General features: G+C 43.5%; 2 protein-coding genes across 2 annotated transcripts in view; both read left to right on the top strand.

Moving 5' to 3' along the window:
• slc1a2b (solute carrier family 1 member 2b) overlaps window positions 1-1,193 on the top strand; it is a 57,323-nt gene extending 56,130 nt beyond the window's left edge. The window contains 1 exon segment of the mRNA XM_061221789.1: window positions 609-1,193. Coding sequence (XP_061077773.1) covers window positions 609-683 — 75 coding nt within the window. The 3' untranslated portion in view covers window positions 684-1,193.
• A 9,423-nt stretch (window positions 1,194-10,616) lies between these two features.
• Window positions 10,617-12,473, top strand: LOC133111976 (uncharacterized). The gene is made up of 2 exons (XM_061222629.1): window positions 10,617-11,822; window positions 12,055-12,473. Exons 1-2 carry the CDS (start codon window positions 11,141-11,143, stop codon window positions 12,159-12,161), a joined length of 789 nt encoding a protein of 262 aa, XP_061078613.1. The 5' UTR covers window positions 10,617-11,140; the 3' UTR covers window positions 12,162-12,473.
• The last annotated feature ends 5,362 nt before the right edge of the window (window positions 12,474-17,835 follow it).

Below are 17,835 nucleotides of genomic sequence, written 5' to 3' on the forward strand. Positions count from 1 at the left end.
ATGCCTGCCTGAAGTATTTTATTTGACCCTCTTGTTGCAAGCGTTGATCGCGTTTGTAAGTGCTTGCGTGTGAGAATGGCCACGTATTAGCCAGCATGCTCCCGAGAGACAATGGCTCAGATGTTTATGAATCCTTTCATCTGGTCAACTTAGACCTTGGAGCAGAGATGCAGTGGAATGTTTTAAACCAAACCAATTCTGCAGGGGATCTTAATGCAGTGCGCTTTGTGTCAATCTTGCACTAACGCATTTTATTTGAGCGACTGTTACTGACTCGGCGACTGCGTACCTGATTGCCCGCCTTGCGCAGCCGTGTAAGCAACAAATGCATTTTACACATTCACTGTTGAACATAATCGAGTTAAGGACAGATTAAAGTAATATGCCATATCATGGCTCGATTGGTCTGCGGATTAAATGTGCGGTAATCCCAACCTAACACTTTCCCAGGATTTTGAGTTTGTGTAGACTAGCCTTTTCGGTGACTGTTCATTTCTCACATCGGAAAGTGAAAAAGTAATGGTCTCTCTGCTCCAGTCTGAGTGAAGGGAGATGCGTAGAGCGTGCCGTGGACACAGAGTTCAGATCCTGCCCATAATTGCTTTCAGGTAACCGCCGTGGGCACCAACGGCTCGACCGCAGAGTACACGCTTGTTGAGGAGGAACCATGGAAACGAGAGTAACACAGCATACAGAACAACCGCCCCCCCCCCTTCTGCCTTACATCCAATCCCCTACCCCCACCCCCACCCCAAATCTCCACAAGCTTTTCCAGCTGGTGAAAAAAAAACAACAACAAAAAAAAAAACATGCAAACAGACAGAACTAACCGTCACTCTCTTAGTTTGGTGTTTTAAAACTCTTGCTAATGAACCTCTTCACTGACCAGCTCTGACCTACTGGGGCGAATGAAACTAATACACTAGTAGCTGAGTGACAAGATAACCTTTCGCCTGTACAAGTATTAACCCAGTGTTTCCTAGCAACCATTTGCACAACCTCAAGGCTCAGAAGGGTGGGGAGAGAGAGAGAGAGCGAGAGAGAGAGAGAGAGTGTGTGTGTGTGTGAGAGAGAGAGAGGGTGAGTAAGAGCGAGAGAATGAACAGTAAATGTAATCATAAGTATAATATACGAGCAGCCGGTATTAGTGAGCTGTGCTTTTATAAACAGGTATAGTAGAGTGTGTAGAATGTGGTGTGAATCTCTGGGGGGGGGGGGGGTTAGCCCGGGGGTCGAGGGTGAGAGGTCAAACCGTTAGCGGAATGCCTGCATCAGCTGCTCTGTAACCCCTCACCTTCGACCTTTGACCTCTGACCTCTGCATCCCTGCGGGGGGTAGCTGCATATCCTGAGGGACTTTGGTGCCCCCCCCCCTTCCCTCCCTCCCCCCCTCCCTCCCTCCCTACACACCCACAAACTTCTCAAATGATGCTGAAGCCCCACTGCCAGAGCTCCCAGAAACAGGCCAGAGAGAAACACAGAGACCCCTCTGCCAGAGCTCCCAGACACAGGCCAGAGAGAAACATAGAGCCCCTCTGCATAGCACAAGCCAACAGACACTAAAGCACAAATTGGACGAGGTCTGGGACTCTCCTCCTGCCTCCTGTAGGGAAAAGGAGGTGGTTTTATGATTTGTCCTCAGGTTTTTTGGGCACAGGAGAGAGACTGTTTGTGCACTTCAGTGTGCACGCGTGGTTGCACACAAGGGACCAATCCTCATATCACTGAATCGGCCTTTCGGCAGAAACCTTTGAAAGATCTTTTTGTAGCTTCATAGCCAGTGGAGTGGATGAATGGTGCGAAAGACACCGCATCGACTCGAGAGAGAGGGGGAAAAAAAGATAAAAGAGTTCGGCTTCTTCCTCAAAGCTTCGCTCTGGCCATCTCCTCAGCCGCGAATTGATAATGAGGCAGCAGCGTTGGCTGATCCTCTGATCGATTTGAGAGTGGATCCTTCCAGGGACTTCCGCAGCTCAGTCAGAGTTCTGTAGTTCAAAAGCACAAGTGGATGGTTCCGGAACATCTGCTCTACCTTTTCAAAGCCGTGAATTATATCAACAACAAAAAAAAAGCCGTCTGCATAACAGTATGTAGCACATCGCAGGTAAATGCTTCTTCTGCAGAGCAGTGACCCAAGCAAGCTCTTTACTTTCAGATTTTTTTATCCTTACATTTCAGTCTTTTTTTTAGCTAAGAGCTGGTTGTCCTTTAAGATTATTACAGACTGACTGACAAAGGTCACTAGCATAGACCATAGCTACTAGAGTTGAGACACATTTTTAATAGACTGGTTTAAATGTATAAATTGATTTCCTGTCACTCACAAATGTATTGAAGCTAGAAAAGGTGTTTCAAAGGTACCCATCCATACAGTACAGTATGCCAGCTTATAGAATCAAAATAGGCTTTCAAACAGCCTGGGAATCACTGCCTTTTTATATCACAACTTCAATCAGATGTCTCGTCACTTTGACTGTCAATCATAATCCTTTAAAAAAAAAAAAATCATTTTTAATGTCTTGCACATTTAGGTAAATGTTTCCCAGTGAAGAAATAAAAAAATAAAATTTAAAAAAATCTATGAACTATCAGTATTATTACTATAATTCCAATAAGATGTATTGTGTTAAGGAGCACATTATCTCAGCAAAAAGACCAAGGCTAATCCATTTACAGTTCCCTTGGCTTCTTATTTGCTTGCTGCACACTATGAATAGCACAATGCTAGAGCTTAAAGCAACAAAAGTAAAACAAGCACAGCGCCACTCTAGCACCGCTAGTGGCAGGGAGGGGAAGTGCAAGTTGTGTGCCAGTCAGTTGTTTTCATCCCAAAGCTTTCCCCTTTATATAAAGTCAGTACATAGAGTATAATCAGCCTCTCACCACCATATCTTACGACTGTTCTTAGAGCCCCCAAATGCTGCAGTGTACTATTAGACCTCAACCTTACGGGATGAACGGGCGGGAGGCAACGAGCAGATTTTCAACCCCGGACATTGAAGTGAAAGACAAATTGTCCATCAGGTAGTCAAATTAATATCCGCCCAGAGAGCCAGATGGTTGAAGTGACAGACAAACACATCGCTGGACCAGTAGTTTGTATCTAGCCTGCGTGCGTGCGTGCGTGCGTGCATGCGTGCATGCACACGTGTGTGTTGCGTGTGTATGCGTGCGCGCACCTGTGTGTGAGCATGCGGGGTACGTGTGTTCTGTTTGTACTTTTCTTTAACGTTTTACTCAATAAAAAAACTACCTTGCCTTGAAGATGTTAGCTACAAACTGCAGTGGGTGTGTGCCAATAATGTTGACAGTGCTGATTACGATAGCAGTAGCCTGAGTCGTAGTGTACGTCCACTTATACGAAAAGAAGTGCTGATAGTATGGCACTCCAGTCTCCGTGGGTCATGTCCGACAAGTCCGGAGAGCCGCAAGAATCCTTCTGTAGTTCATCTGCAGGACCGCTGTGTGCTTCTGCTCGACCAATGAAATGAAGTGCATGGATTCTGTGCCTATTTCCCACAATGCACAGACACTTGCAAGGCCTGACCAATCAAAGGCTACTCTTGCTGTTTTTGGGTAGATGCCAACAAGGACATGACACAGGTCAGGAGACTGGCGGTGACCAGCATGAATTTGAAAATGTTTGTTTTTTTGTTTGTTTGTTCTTTTTTTTTTTTGCACCACTATCTTAATAAAGCATGATATTAAAGTGCCTCCTTGCACTTTTGTGTAAATATTGTAGGTAGGAGATTTTTTTTGGGGTGAATTGGTGTGTAGAACTAGTGTTTACTTGCTGTGACTATTTTGTAATCCTCTAGAAAAGTATGACCTATGTTTGCTGTAAACGAAAATAGATGACTTAAAAAGATAAGAACAAATAAGAATTTTCTCGTCTTTTCATAGCTGTTAACTAGTAGTCTTACATAGCTGTTACAATTCCATTATATGCGCATCTATTTTTTGTATCTAATGTAAACATTTCAGATGTTTGTCCCATGAAGATTAAAGTCACCTGTGCATTGTTGCATTGTACATAAATATATATATAAATGCTCCATTGAAATGCAATGCGGAATGTTCCAGAGGCAAAGACGATTCTCACTCGAACAATGCCCTCAACTGGAAAGAAGAAAGAAAACAAAAAGGAAGAATCGGTTTCCAACTTTGTTGCTGTGAAGATAGTCCGCCGGGGTGTCGTCATGTTTCATCGTTTGTGGAGTGTGGGTATAATTGTACCGTGTGACTAGGTTTACAGCTGTAGAGGAAAAAGTCAAATTTAATTTCACGAAAAAAGAAGAACTTGAGAGCAACAAGCCATTGACCGAGGGATTTCTTCTTCTTTTTTTTTTTTTCTCCCAATTGAACCTGGAGCAGTAATTACCCAATGCTGTTGCTCACTCACGTAGGCGTCTATGCCAGTGCCTGTATAAAATTGTTCCTCAGGTGTACAGATAGTGCCTGGTTCAGTCGCTGGGTATTCTACCCATGAAGTCAAATTACACAGCACTCCACAGTAATGGTATTAATTACTGTTTTCTGATACTTGCATGTATGTGTTATCTTTGCAGGTCTAGAGATGCACATGTTTCTTTTTTTTATCTCACAAGAACTAGATTCAGCAAATCGTTGAATTTCCTTACTCTCTATTCTCCAGTTTCAGACAGCAACATAATGATCTTCTTTTTTCGAATGTAGCTTTCTGCCGGACATGGTAAAAGCCTGACTGCTACTGTGTGCCAACCAGCTCATACACAGTGCCACGCCCAATTCCAGAGCTTCATAACGGTTCACTCTCAGACCCTCCATCACCACACAAACTATGTTAAATTTGGCTTTTTCCTTTCCTGATTTTTCTATAAAAATGTCTGCGCACATATCTAAAAAGCCCAATAATGATGATAAAAAAAACAAGAAAAGAATACTGAAAATTGTAGGAGTAGGCACAATATTTCTATCATGAACCAGTCGATGTTCAAGTCTTTATTTTCTACTGATTTTCCTGTCTTTTGATGAGATCCTCATAAGTAGATATGATAACCAGTCTTACTTCCTACTTCCTGTTCTTCTATGCTTTCTTTTTAGAGAGACTATCCTAGAACTTCCTTCTATATGACCCTTGTAATTTTGAACTAAAGGGAGAGTGTGTGTAAGAAAGAGTATAAAACTGAAGAAAAAAAAATCTTTTCTCTACCAGACGTGGAATAAAAATGATGTTCATACATATCAATAAGTGTTGTACCTTTGGTGTACATACAATTATGGAAACTAATAAATGTTGATTCATAACTAAATGTGCTTTTCCTTGTCATTCATTTTGCCTGAAAATGTAAAGGAATCTTGTCAGACCTTCATTTCTGTAAAGACACAGTCCACTGGCCCAGCCTTCACTGAGCATATTTATAACGTGAAATGTAATCCTCTCTGCGTATTTTTGCATGTTATCAGGAATCTATGGTTTTACTGCCAAACTCTCAAGGGTACACAAAGATGATGAACGTACGCAAATATGATTAATTCATGTTGCCTCATTTCTCAGGGCCTGCTAATTAATCAAGCTGATTGATCCCCGTCCAGGCCCTTAACAAATCTGTCTTTAACGAGGTTAATTATTTACAACTGCCTGCTGCTACGTGCTTAGCCCCCGCAGGACCCCACCAGCAAAGCTCCAATTAAAGGCCCCTCATTACCACACTTTCTCCCCATTTTACCCAGATCTGTCCCTGTGTTCCCTCTCAGACACACACACACTTATACACACTCACACATGCAAATACACACACACACACACCACGCACACTCACACTCATACACACACCACATACACTCACACATGCAAATACACACTCACACTCGCACATACACTCAGACACCACACACACACACACACGCACACTCTTCCGTATCTGTGGGTTGAGGGAAGGGATCGGGTGGGTGGAGACCTGTGCAGAACAGAAATACACTGTCCTCTAAAATCCACACTGCTTTGCCCCCAGGATTCTGGACTGTCCGTTACCAAGGGACTCTGCCCGATTCCTGCCATAACATCCTCAGAGAGAACATCCTTCCAGTGCTTTCTCATGCACCAGATGCAGAAATAAGCTTTTAAAATGGCTGATATGTTATTTTCTGATGGAAGGAAACGACTGCACACAGTGTAGCAGCAGAATGTGCTAATGTGTTTACCTTTCTGTTATCAGCCTGGACTGCTCAGTGTCGGACTACAGCGATTATTAACAGTGCCTTCTGGGGAGAGTGTTTCACGAAGCAAGATTTTTAGGTCACAAAGCAACAATTATTAAAATATAATGTGACCTTTATTGGACCAACGGTTGCACCCTTCGGAAAATCCGCTTCACAAAGCAAATAAATAGCTGCATCACATGACATTACATTACATTATTGGCATTTGGCAGACGCTCTTATCCAGAGCGACGTACAGTTGATTAGACTAAGCAGGAGACAATCCTCCCCTGGAACAATGCAGGGTTAAGGGCCTTGCTCAAGGGCCCAACGGCTGTGCGGATCTTATTGTGGCTACACCAGGATTAGAACCACCGGCCTTGTGTGTCCCAGTCATTTACCTTAACCGCTACGCTACAGGGCGCCCCCACAGACCCTTCTGTTGCTGTGTGCATTCTGTCTGTGGACAAAGGAGAAACTGGTGTTTAGTCAGTTTGTAATACATTAATATCTTGCAAACCTCTACCCATCGCCAATGACGCACAGATGTGCTGAAGCTACTGAACTACTTCCACTAGCAGGTTGAATCAGGAGTGTCATGTCAGGTCATTTTGGCTGACGCTTTTATCCGAAGCGACTTGCAGTTGATTAGACTAAGCAGGAGACAATCCTCCCCTGGAGCAATGCAGGGTTAAGGGCCTCGCTCAAGGGCCCAACGGCTGTGCGGATCTTATTGTGGCTACACCGGGGATCGAACCACCGACCTTGCGGGTCCCAGTCATGCACCTTAACCGCTAAGCTCCAGGCCACCAGGAGTGCCGCTGAACGGGTCAATGAATGGAACGGCTGATTCAATTAAGAAACTGCACCACTGTGACTGTCGCATTCAATTAATCCTTCAAATCAGATAAAAGAAAAGTTGCCAATAGACTATATTGGATTCTCTTCTGTGGAAATACGCCAAGTTATTTCAACGTACTGCTGCCTATTGCATCAACTCAAAGCGACTGTCAGTTGCTTTAGTCGACCATCCAAAATAGACCTTCGTAACACATTTTATTTCCCTAGTGCTATTTGCTATAGCTGTCAATAAAAAAAACCCAGTGTATAAACAGCATCTCAAAGCACATAGAAATAAAATAGAAATGCTTGCAACAACTCTAGAACTTTATTCTTGGGAGCACGCATCTTTCTAGAACAGGGATGGGCAAGGAGGGCCGTATCCGTTTCTGGATTCCAGACCAACTTGCGCTCTTAATAATTTAATTATCCCCAATCATTTCCACGATCTGTCATTTTTAGCCACATTCTGTGATATAAACATCCATCCATCCATTATCTTAACCCGCTTATGCTGAACAGGGTCGCAGGGGGGCTGGAGCCTATCCCAGCATACATTGGGCGAAAAGCAGGAATACACCCTGGACAGGTCGCCAGTCCATCGCAGGACACACACACCATTCACTCACACACTCATACCTACGGGCAATTTAGACTCTCCAATCAGCCTAACCTGCATGTCTTTGGACTGTGGAAGGAAACCGGAGTACCCAGAGGAAACCCACACAGACACAGGGAGAACATACAAACTCCGCACAAAGAGGCCCCGGCCGACGGGGATTCAAACTCAGGACCTCCTTGCTGTGAGGCAGCAGTGCTACCCACTGCACCATCCGTGCCGCCCCAATGTTTCAGTTCTTCAACATCTTTTCCTTAAACTTATTAACACAGGAGCAGGTTTGGGTAATTATCATTTGCTTTGTCTTTCAATTCTTAATTATCTACCAGTTTTAATGGCCACATGTTCACACTTATTGATTCATTACATTTCATTACATTATTGGCATTTGGCAGACGCTCTTGTCCAGAGCGACGTACAGTTGATTAGACTAAGCAGGAGACAATCCTCCCCTGGAGCAATGCAGGGTTAAGGGCCTTGCTCAAGGGCCCAACGGCTGTGCGGATCTTATTGTGGCTACACCGGGATTGTGAAATATAGCATATTAAGCACAAATATAACACATTAAGCACATAAGAGTGTCTGCCAAATGCCGATAATGTAATGTAATTTAACAAGGACGTGACTGTTATTCTTTATTGTATGCATACTGTTGCTATTTCTGCCATAATGTGGCTAAAGACCGACACCCTTCACCAATCACCAACAGCACGTAATTCAGAAAAAAATAACAGCTCTCATTCTAGGATTGCAACTTTGTCTGGAACAAAATCCAGCGTACACAGGGGGATGAGCCGCAGATTGAAAGGGAACAGGGATTCAGTTTTTGGCATGCTTGTTGGAAAGTTGAGGTGTTGGAAAGTTGTTTTGTTAGAAGCAGGGATGCGTTATCTGCTGTAATGGTGGGAGGGTCGCAGACCTTATTGGTGTGTCTTTGACGATATGTATATGAATACAGTAAATCCTCAAATTGTGTCTGGGATTCTATTTGAAGCCGGGCCTCGGATAATAGCCGGGGGCGTGGCCGATTCGGACAAATAAAGGCCGGCTCCCAAATACAAGCCGGGTTAATATTGCCTACCAGTAGGGCTATCAGTCCATGGGCACCAGAAGACATTGTTTCGATTTAACTCAATGAAATAAAAGAGCTCTTCTTAATATTTTATATTGTTGGTTGGTTTAATACTGTTGCCAATGAAAAGTCGTTGTCCTACACCATGGGTCTCCAACACGTTGCTCTCAAGCTACCAGTCGCTTGCCGCCCCCTTCTAAGTAGCTTGCCAAAGGCTGAAGCAGTATACATTTAAAAACAATTGTTGCCGCGAGGCATTCCAGCCTACGAATTTAATAAAAAGTAAATCAGGCAAAATTAAAAATTAACTCAATTTAGGCTACTTGGCTACGCAATAAGGTTTCCAAGTATTTACAGCACAGCGCACGTTCAATGAATTAACGAAAGCGGTTGCCTTGGCTCGCAATAAACAGACGGGTGGAAATCCCGACACTCTTTCAACGACATAAAACTTAACAGTGAACCATCAAATGCCCCCCAGATTTCAGTGAGTGCCCATCAGTCCCAGCAATAGAATCAAACAGTCCAAAAGTAAATTAAATCCCAAACCAAAGCGAAAATCTTTTGATAGCCTACCGGTATGCTGCTCCAAACGAAACGCATGTCTCACAATAAAACGCACTTTAGTAAAAAAAAAAATCCTTAACTTGCTGTTATCTACGCTAATTTGTTATTGTTCATGAAGGCGTGTCCGGCAAGTTGTTATTTTATGGATTCTGGACTTGCATGTTATTTATTGTGTTTGAGAATATTTGCAATAAACTAAGTCTGTTAAGACTGACACTATGACTTACCAAACGGTGTTTCCTGATTAGCCTACACGAATTGATTTCTGAACGGTTACAGGAAGTGTTGAATAGTGTTGGCCCACTTTAAGTGTAGCCTTTTACTTTATTTCTAAGAATGAAATTCTACAACAGAAGCCAAATAAGAAATAAAGTCCTGCCTCGAATACAAGCCTGCCCCAAATAAAGGCCTGTGCTTTGTGCAGCCTAAGTAAATAAAAGACCCCGGACACAATTTGAGGATTTACGGTATGAACAGAATATATATATATATATAATTCTGTTAAAGTTGGTGTTATCGAACTGTTCGGAACAAACATTCTACAGTAATGGCATATTTATGATCTTACAAGGGTTAAATGTTTGTTTTTCTTTTTTTTCTTTTGGTCAACTCAAATATGACTGGTATATCGTCGGGGCAACATATGCTGCAAGGCTAACCTGGTTCGTTGGGCGGAGACCAAATTAATTCGCAGGCTTTCTCTGTGGTTACACTATACAAAGAAATGCAAGAGATTCTCAACGGAGAACATACAGTGGCCGACGTAATGCAGGATTTTTGGAAATGAGTTGGAGTGAGTGTAAAGAATAAACCTATTTAGCTTCAGGCATAATTGAAAGTTGCGTTTTGGGAGTTCAACAATATGCAACCTATTTCCCGCAGCAGAGATAAACTGTAGGACAATTTGTGAGATAGTAGGTTTATTCACTGGTCACACATTAACACTATGGAATATTTTTGCCAACCCTTGTACATGGCATTGTTGTCGGAATCTGTTACTTTGCTATTCGCCTTTGTATGTTTCATGTTCTAACGTCGTATCAGTCCATTATATTCGGTTCATATTCATTTCTGTGTTTTCCTCCCTGTCTTTTAATCCACAAATATTAGAGATTAGCCCAGGGGTCGGCAACCCTGGTCAGAGAGAGCCGCGAGGTGTGCTGGCTTTCGTTGTTATTCTGCACTTAATTGATCAACGAAAGCAGTTGATTACACGGTTAACTCACCTCACCTGGTTTCTTGGGTCTGAATCGGTTGCTGATTTTTAAGGTGGACACAAAAACCAACACACCCTGCGGCTCTCCGGGACCAGGGTTAGCCGATGAGGTTTGACGACAACAGCGTGCTTTATCAATCAATAAACGAATATAGCAAATCAATATAAACGACACTATACTTTATACCAGAAGTCGGTTTCCGTGGCCTGCACGACCTGTGCACAAGTAGAAATGCTGTGCCCCTTTGTGGTACACAGTGCAAATCACGCGAACCGTGCAGAAGTATAAAACAGCCTTTAATTATTATGTAGTGTAGATGTAACACAGCCATTGTTCATTCACAGTTGTCAGGGGTGTCAATGTAACCGGTGTAGCTTCTGCGTTGTGTTGCGATTATGGAATAAATAATAGCTGACCCATCTCTCTCCTTCGTCTTGGAACTTTTTTTTATTATCCAACTCTTGACAGAATTCCAAACAGGATGTGAGGACATGCAAGGGAAACAACGTAGGCAAACAAACGGTTTGGTTTCACTTTCGGTGAGTGGATTCAATAAAAGTGGAGCGCCTTTATTCCAGAAGGCCAACTCTCGGGATCGTTGCTGTGCCTGCTAAAAAAACTAAAAAAAAACTTTAAAAAAAAAACAATGGCAGAAGGTTCTGGAAGCCACTTCATCAGGGATCTCACAGGAGAAAAGCTAATGAAAGCAGAGGAAGTCAGAAACGCCGCTGTGCAGATACTGAAAGATGCGTTGGAGAAGGGCATGTACGGACTCCCCGTCAGCTTCCACTATACCTGTTCCGAGCCCGTCGACTCGTACAAGTTCTGCTGCATCCCGGGGGAAGCTTTCCTGAGAGACCTGCTGGAGAAATCGCAGAACGTGGCGTTCAAGGAGGACGTAGACCCGGATTATGCAGATGTCTTCGCCTACGTTTATCCTGGAAGCGACACCGTGTACCTGTGCGAGTTGTTCTGGGAGGCCCCGGACGACCTCTGCGAGGATTCCAAGCCCGGCACCTTCATCCACGAGGTGTCCCACCTGCTGGGCACGGATGATGTTCTGTATGACCTGATGGAGGTGGAGCTGTACGAGGACCACGGCACTCTGCTCGGGAGGTCCCAGAGGGTGGAGGGCCTCGACGGTAACGTGCACTACCGGGAGGAAGTGGCGCAGATCAATGCAAACAGCTTGGAGCACGAGTTCGAGACGGTGCTCAACCACCTGGAGGTTTACCGCGGCGGCAAGTACGCATGCTGTGGCGAGACCAAGAAGCACTCTGTCTGCAGAAGCCGATCCACCGGCCATTACTACTTATACGAGCGTTTCCGTGAGTACACGTCGGAGCCGGATTCTAGTTGTTTTTATACATTACGTGCGTTATGCTCGGTATGCGACATGCATAATGTCAAGATGTATTCATTTGATGAAAAAGGCTAATTTTAACCTGTATGAAATTGGGTGTTTAACCTGAGTTATTCACCTAAATATATTCCAGTATCTAGTCTTGATTTTAGTCTCGATGCTAGTACTAATTTCTTTTTCGTTCTTCATTTCTACAGATTACCGCGCTACTGAAATGGAAGGGAGGCTGAAAGAAGTGTCCCCAGCAGGGATGCGACGGTACGCTAAAATAAAAAACAAGGCGTGTAGGGTAACCTGCGCTTGAATCACGAGTCGGTTATCTTTTAACAAATGTCTTCCACTGATCTTTTAAATTCGAGGGCCAATGTATCGGTTGTTCTCAACAGGGGGCCCGTGGCCCCAAAAGGGGGGCCTCAGGAGGTTGCCAGCAGGGGCATTGAGATGATATGATTTAATGAAACTATTGAAAGCATCAATCGTGAAAGATCATTTCCATAAATAATTATTCCACTAAATGCATAACGCACAGCAAGTAATTAATAGTATTGAAATTAATAGTATTGAATGAAATAGTATTGACTGACCGCATTGGAGTGTGTACAGGTGAAGTTGTGTGTCCGGGGGAGAGGGGAAGGGGAAGGGGAAGGAGAAGGAGAAGGAGAAGAAGGGGAATGGGGGGGGGGAGGGAAGGTTGAAAACCACTGCAGTATACTGCATCTTATGAAGTTGTGGTCCAAAACCAGGATGGCCAGGTCAGTGTGCTAAAATGGACCTAAATCAGTCTGTGAAAAGCACGTTTCATCCGTCCAACCACCATCTAAAGCTCAACCCAGGCAAGACTGAAATGATATTCATCCCTGCTAAAACCTCTCCTCATCTGGATCTCTCCATTTCCCTCGGGGATACCACACTCACGCCATCACCCAGTGCAAGGAACCTCGGCCTGGTGACGGAGAGCAGACTGTCCCTTTCCGAGAACATTGCGGCGGTGACCCGGTCTTGCAGGTTCTTCCTATACAACATACGGAGAATCCGCCCCTTTCTCACCCCCTACTCGACCCAGCTCCTGGTCCAAGCGATGGTTCTGTCCCGCCTGGACTACTGCAATTCCCTCTTGGCTGGCCTCCCAGCGTCCGCCATCAGACCCCTCCTACTTATCCAGAATGCAGCAGCTCGTCTGGTCTTCAACCTTCCCAAATACTGACACGTCACTTCCCTCCACTGGCTGCCTGTCATGGCTCGCATCAAATTCAAAACATTGGCGCTAGCCTTCCAAGCAGTTAAGGGGTCTTCCCCAGCTTATCTACAAAAAATCAGACCCTACACCCCTGCCAGACCTCTTCGTTCAGCCTCCACAGGCCGCTTGGCACCTCCCCCTCTCCGAACCTCCACCTCACGCTCACAACTACTGTCTGTTCTGGCTCCACGGTGGTGGAACGAACTCCCCGTTGAGGTCAGAACTGTAGAATCTCTCCCCACCTTCAAGCACAAGCTGAAGACACGCCTCTTCAAGCAGCACCTCTCCCCATCCCTCCCTACCTCCCTGTGAACCTTAATTGTTGTCTCTGTGACTTGCTTTGTGTTTCGGTATTTTTAGTTGGCTAGGTAAGCAGTGTTTGGATAGTTAACTTTGATCACTTTTGCTCTGTTTGTTTCTTTGTTCAAAAAAAATAAAAATTAAAAAAATAATTGGCCCTCGTCCTTATCTTTGTTGTACAGGTAGCAGTTGAAATTGTACTTCCCTCTAGGGTCTTTCAGCGAACTTATCCCTGGTTATGGGTATGCACTTTGTTGCACGTCGCTCTGGATAAGAGCGTCTGCCAAATGCCAATAATGTAATGTAATGTAATGTCCACAAAACTTTCAAGTTGAAGTTGTATTTGCTTTGTTATTTTCTATTTGTTTTAAAAACATAATATATGCTTTAATATATCTGTACTTGCAGCTACACCTTTAATATAGTTTATGCACTGCCTATATGTTACCTTTATGAGAGTCCATTTATTAATTGAATGTTTTATTATGCTTTGTCATGATATTGTAAGGCACGTTGAATCCTTTGGCTTGAAAAGCCATCAACAAATAAAAGTTTGTCATTATTATTTTACACCCATTGATTCCAAACCAAAACAGGGAATAAATTCTGAACATTTGCACAGATGGAGGCCTTGTGGTAAAAACACAGCACGCTCGGAAGCCGAGTGGGACCAGTATCAAGAACAGAAATATTTGCTTGGCTTTACTGGGATTATCAGAAATGTTTGCTTAAAATAGGTTCTTAATTCACTCACTCTCAAGGGCTTCTGACGCTTTTCTGTTCACAGTGTTTATTTGTGGCTGGCATGACATGTGGTATACTGCTGATTATATTCTGAATATTTTCCTTTTTAATATGGTTATATAATTGTATATACTATATGTTATGTGTATGTATACACACACAGACATATGCACAGACACACACACACACACACACACCAGCCTTTTGAACATTCAAATGCTTTCCTGGGGTGAGTACAGGCCTTTGCCGTGGCAGTGAAAATTAGCTCTCCCTAGTGGCAGAAAGTGAACTCCAAACAGCCGACTATCTGCCCAGTGGCCAATGGGAGGACGTGTCCTCGGGGAAGTCTGGATTGTGATCGTGCGGTGCCGTCGGATAAGCAGGCGCCTGAGCCACGTGTTTCGAAAGGAACGCCGCGGGTTTGCGCTGAGGTCTTAAACGTGCGTCCTGTTCGTTGGGGGTTGCTCTCTCAGCACTGTTGGGGAGATAGTTCAACATTCCAAATTAGGGGTGGCAATTGGATACATACAGTCCCATGTTGATCGCCAACCTTTCTTGGAGGAAAAAAACCCCAAAAAACTGCAGATTAGTGAGTGCAGAAGAGAGAGGGATTAGTGTACACTTGAAGTATATGAGTATATGTTAGCAAAATTGTACACTGGGAGGAGAGTAGTGAAAATAAGTTTTACACAGTAACATTTTCAATGTTAATAAAAAAAATAAATAAAAAAATCTACTGTACCAGAGTTAATCTACCACTAAGGGTGCTGTAGTATATTAACTAGTAGTATACACTAGGCGTTGTGTGTATTGAGCTTATCTCTGATTGTAGATGGTGCAAAATAGGGCGTGTCCAGGCTTGGAATGGAGAATGGTAAGAATGGCGGGGTGAGGGGGAAATATACACAAGCAGCCTATGTGCTTAATATAGTGTACACTGTGGGCAGTTAGATTTAAACTCACTGAGCCGTTTTCACATCACAGTTACTGTATGCTATTCAAATTTTTCAATTTCAACGAATGGCAATAAGACTTCCATGAAATCCAATAAACAAATGCACTTTCAGTATAAAACGACCGTAATCCTGACCCAAACTCTGCGGTTGGCCAGTGCTCTGGTGTGATTCCCCTCCCCCCCCCCCCCCCACGGTGCCTGGTTGAATGTATGAATACACAAACACAGGGCGTGTGTGTCTGCAGTCTGGAGGCCATTTTGTGTCCGTCGCCTGCAGTCCGTCTTCCCCCCCCCCCCCCCCTCCTCGGTGAAAAGAGAGGGATCTTTATTCCTTTTATCTCTCCTCCCAGCCTGTTCGGGCGGGCCAGGCATCCCATAGCCTTTCATTAGAACTGCCGCTACAAAGCCTTTTAACAAAATTTATTTCACTCCCTCAAACAATTAGTTTGGTGGGGATGGGCCCAGCCGATGCACATCTTTTAAACAAAAACCAAAACGGGGTTGGGGGACAGATCCCAATTTGTGTGGGGGGTGTGTCATCGTCACCTGGTTTATACCACGCTATTCTCCCGCAGTTAAACAACATTTAAAATACGCAAGCTTTACCTCGTGCCTGCGGCTCCTCCAGCCAATCGCAGCCAAGTCCATCCGCCAGGGTGGCGCGTTGCCATGGAAACACCGGGTTGTGTGGTTTTGGATATGAATCTTTGTCATGGTTACGCTGCGATATGGTCACATATCCTACAGCAAATATACTGTGTTTTTTGTAGTGTGAGATATATTTATTTGATATACCTCATTTTAAAGAATCAGATAAATATTTTAAAGAAATATAATTCTTCATTTTCCGAAATGTTCTTCTTGTGTGAGAGCTCATTGATATATATTTAACTTATCAACGGTAAAATAATGAGGGTTTGATATGCAGCAACAGTAGTGCTTGTGCAAAATATATGATAAATTTGACCTAATTTCATTAAATTAAATTACAAACTAACATACAGGCACATGGGTAACATTCAGGTATGGGTGAACACACACACACACACACACACATACACACACACACACACACACACAAACACACACAAACACACACAAACACACACATTTACATTCTTGCTGTGTTCAAGATGTCTCCTGTCCCTTTCCCTCTGAAATCTGACTGCATCATGACCCGGGCGCCATGGCAACCACACTCCCTCCTGCTTCCCGGCAACAAGAGCATCTTTTCTTCTCCGGTATCTCCTCTCCCATATGCCCGTCACTGGAGCCCCTGCCATCTCCTGGACTCACGCATGAGAATCGTTCGTTTGTAAATTTATTTTATTTGCAATTTTTTGTCAATTCGTTATTTCACACATTTCTTATAAGTGTACGAGTAATCCTTGTAGCTACTGAAAAATAATATTTAAAAACTATCCAATAAAGAAAAAAAAAAAGGACAAACAAAATCAAAACAAATAAAGAAAAACAAAAAACACATTGAAAACATTCCGTAACTGCTGTTCACCATTTAGATTGTCATTGTTTGGGAAGAACAGACCAAGAAAACCCCAGTAGAATGACACTCATTTAATCTAGCTTTCACAAGAGCAAACTGTTCGAAGCTGCTGCTCGCGTGTGCACATTTTCACCTTTCTGGAAGTCCCCTTAGAGGCCTGGGTGGTATAGCAAGCAACATTAACCCTGCAGAGCAATCCTGCTTTAGTGATATACCCCCCCCCCCCCCCCCTCCCCGAAGAGCCTTGATGTCATTGTACCTCGCACGTACCTCTGTTTCGGAAACAATAGGTGCAAATAAACTGGCAGTTGACAGTTATTATTCAACAGAAATACACAGTGCACGCCACCGTCAGCATAATTGTAATTACAGCACAACCGTAGAATATCAAGTGATATCAAACTCTTTTCATGTACTCTTCACCCCCCTTTTCTCTTTAAATGTTTTCAGGCATTTGAAATGCAGAACGGCTCTCGCTCTCGTCACACTACGTCGTGTTATTGGTTTTTCTCCGGATCGCTCGCCGTTGCACGTGACGCTGTTACTCATCGGATGGTGACGGACCGCAACGTGCCTTCCTATTGGAGCTGAGAAGGAACGAACGCTTTCATTCGTCTTACGCATCGATGGTTTCGATGCACGATATCATTGTCCGCCCGAACCCTATTTGAACTCAGTTTCCCGGCATCCTCTGCCACAGGATGTCAATCTGAGCGCGCTCGTTCCCGGCCACGACGTTTGCAGTCAAGCTATCCAGATCATTCTCACCAATAATTGCAATAACATGTGAAACTTTACTCTTGTGTGTTTATTTCCCCACATCAGGCAACTGATATGCGACTTGTTATAATAACAGTCAACAACAAAGCATCATTTTCATTTTCACCCACAAAGAGTGGGTCTGACTCATAAAACGTCCACTGCTTTTGTTACATATTTCCTACACATTTACTTTCCATTTTTTTTGTTGATTAGATTAATGAAAATAGCAAATTTGATGGATAGGTCACTGACTCAATAATGAACACAAGTGAGTTCTCAAAATCTAAAGAAATGGGAAAAATACATACAGTATATACAGGAAAAAAAAAAAAAAACATAAATTAAAATAAAAACATCTTAGCTTCTCACCACTGTAACTCAAATACAGAAAATATATCCCAATCCACAGGAAATGTTGAAAAATACAACTCAGACAAAGGAAAAAAACAAAAAACAGATGACACACGAGCAGACGT

Source organism: Conger conger, chromosome 15, assembly GCF_963514075.1.
Source record: "Conger conger chromosome 15, fConCon1.1, whole genome shotgun sequence".
NCBI lineage: Eukaryota > Metazoa > Chordata > Actinopteri > Anguilliformes > Congridae > Conger > Conger conger.

What these genes read in the sequence shown, in the direction of transcription:
- LOC133111976 (XM_061222629.1), top strand. Translation starts at nt 11,141, where the DNA reads ATGGCAGAAGGTTCTGGAAGCCACTTCATCAGGGATCTCACAGGAGAA. An exon ending in CTACTTATACGAGCGTTTCC is followed by an intron (nt 11,823 to 12,054) that starts GTGAGTACACGT and finishes TCATTTCTACAG; the next exon opens with ATTACCGCGCTACTGAAATG.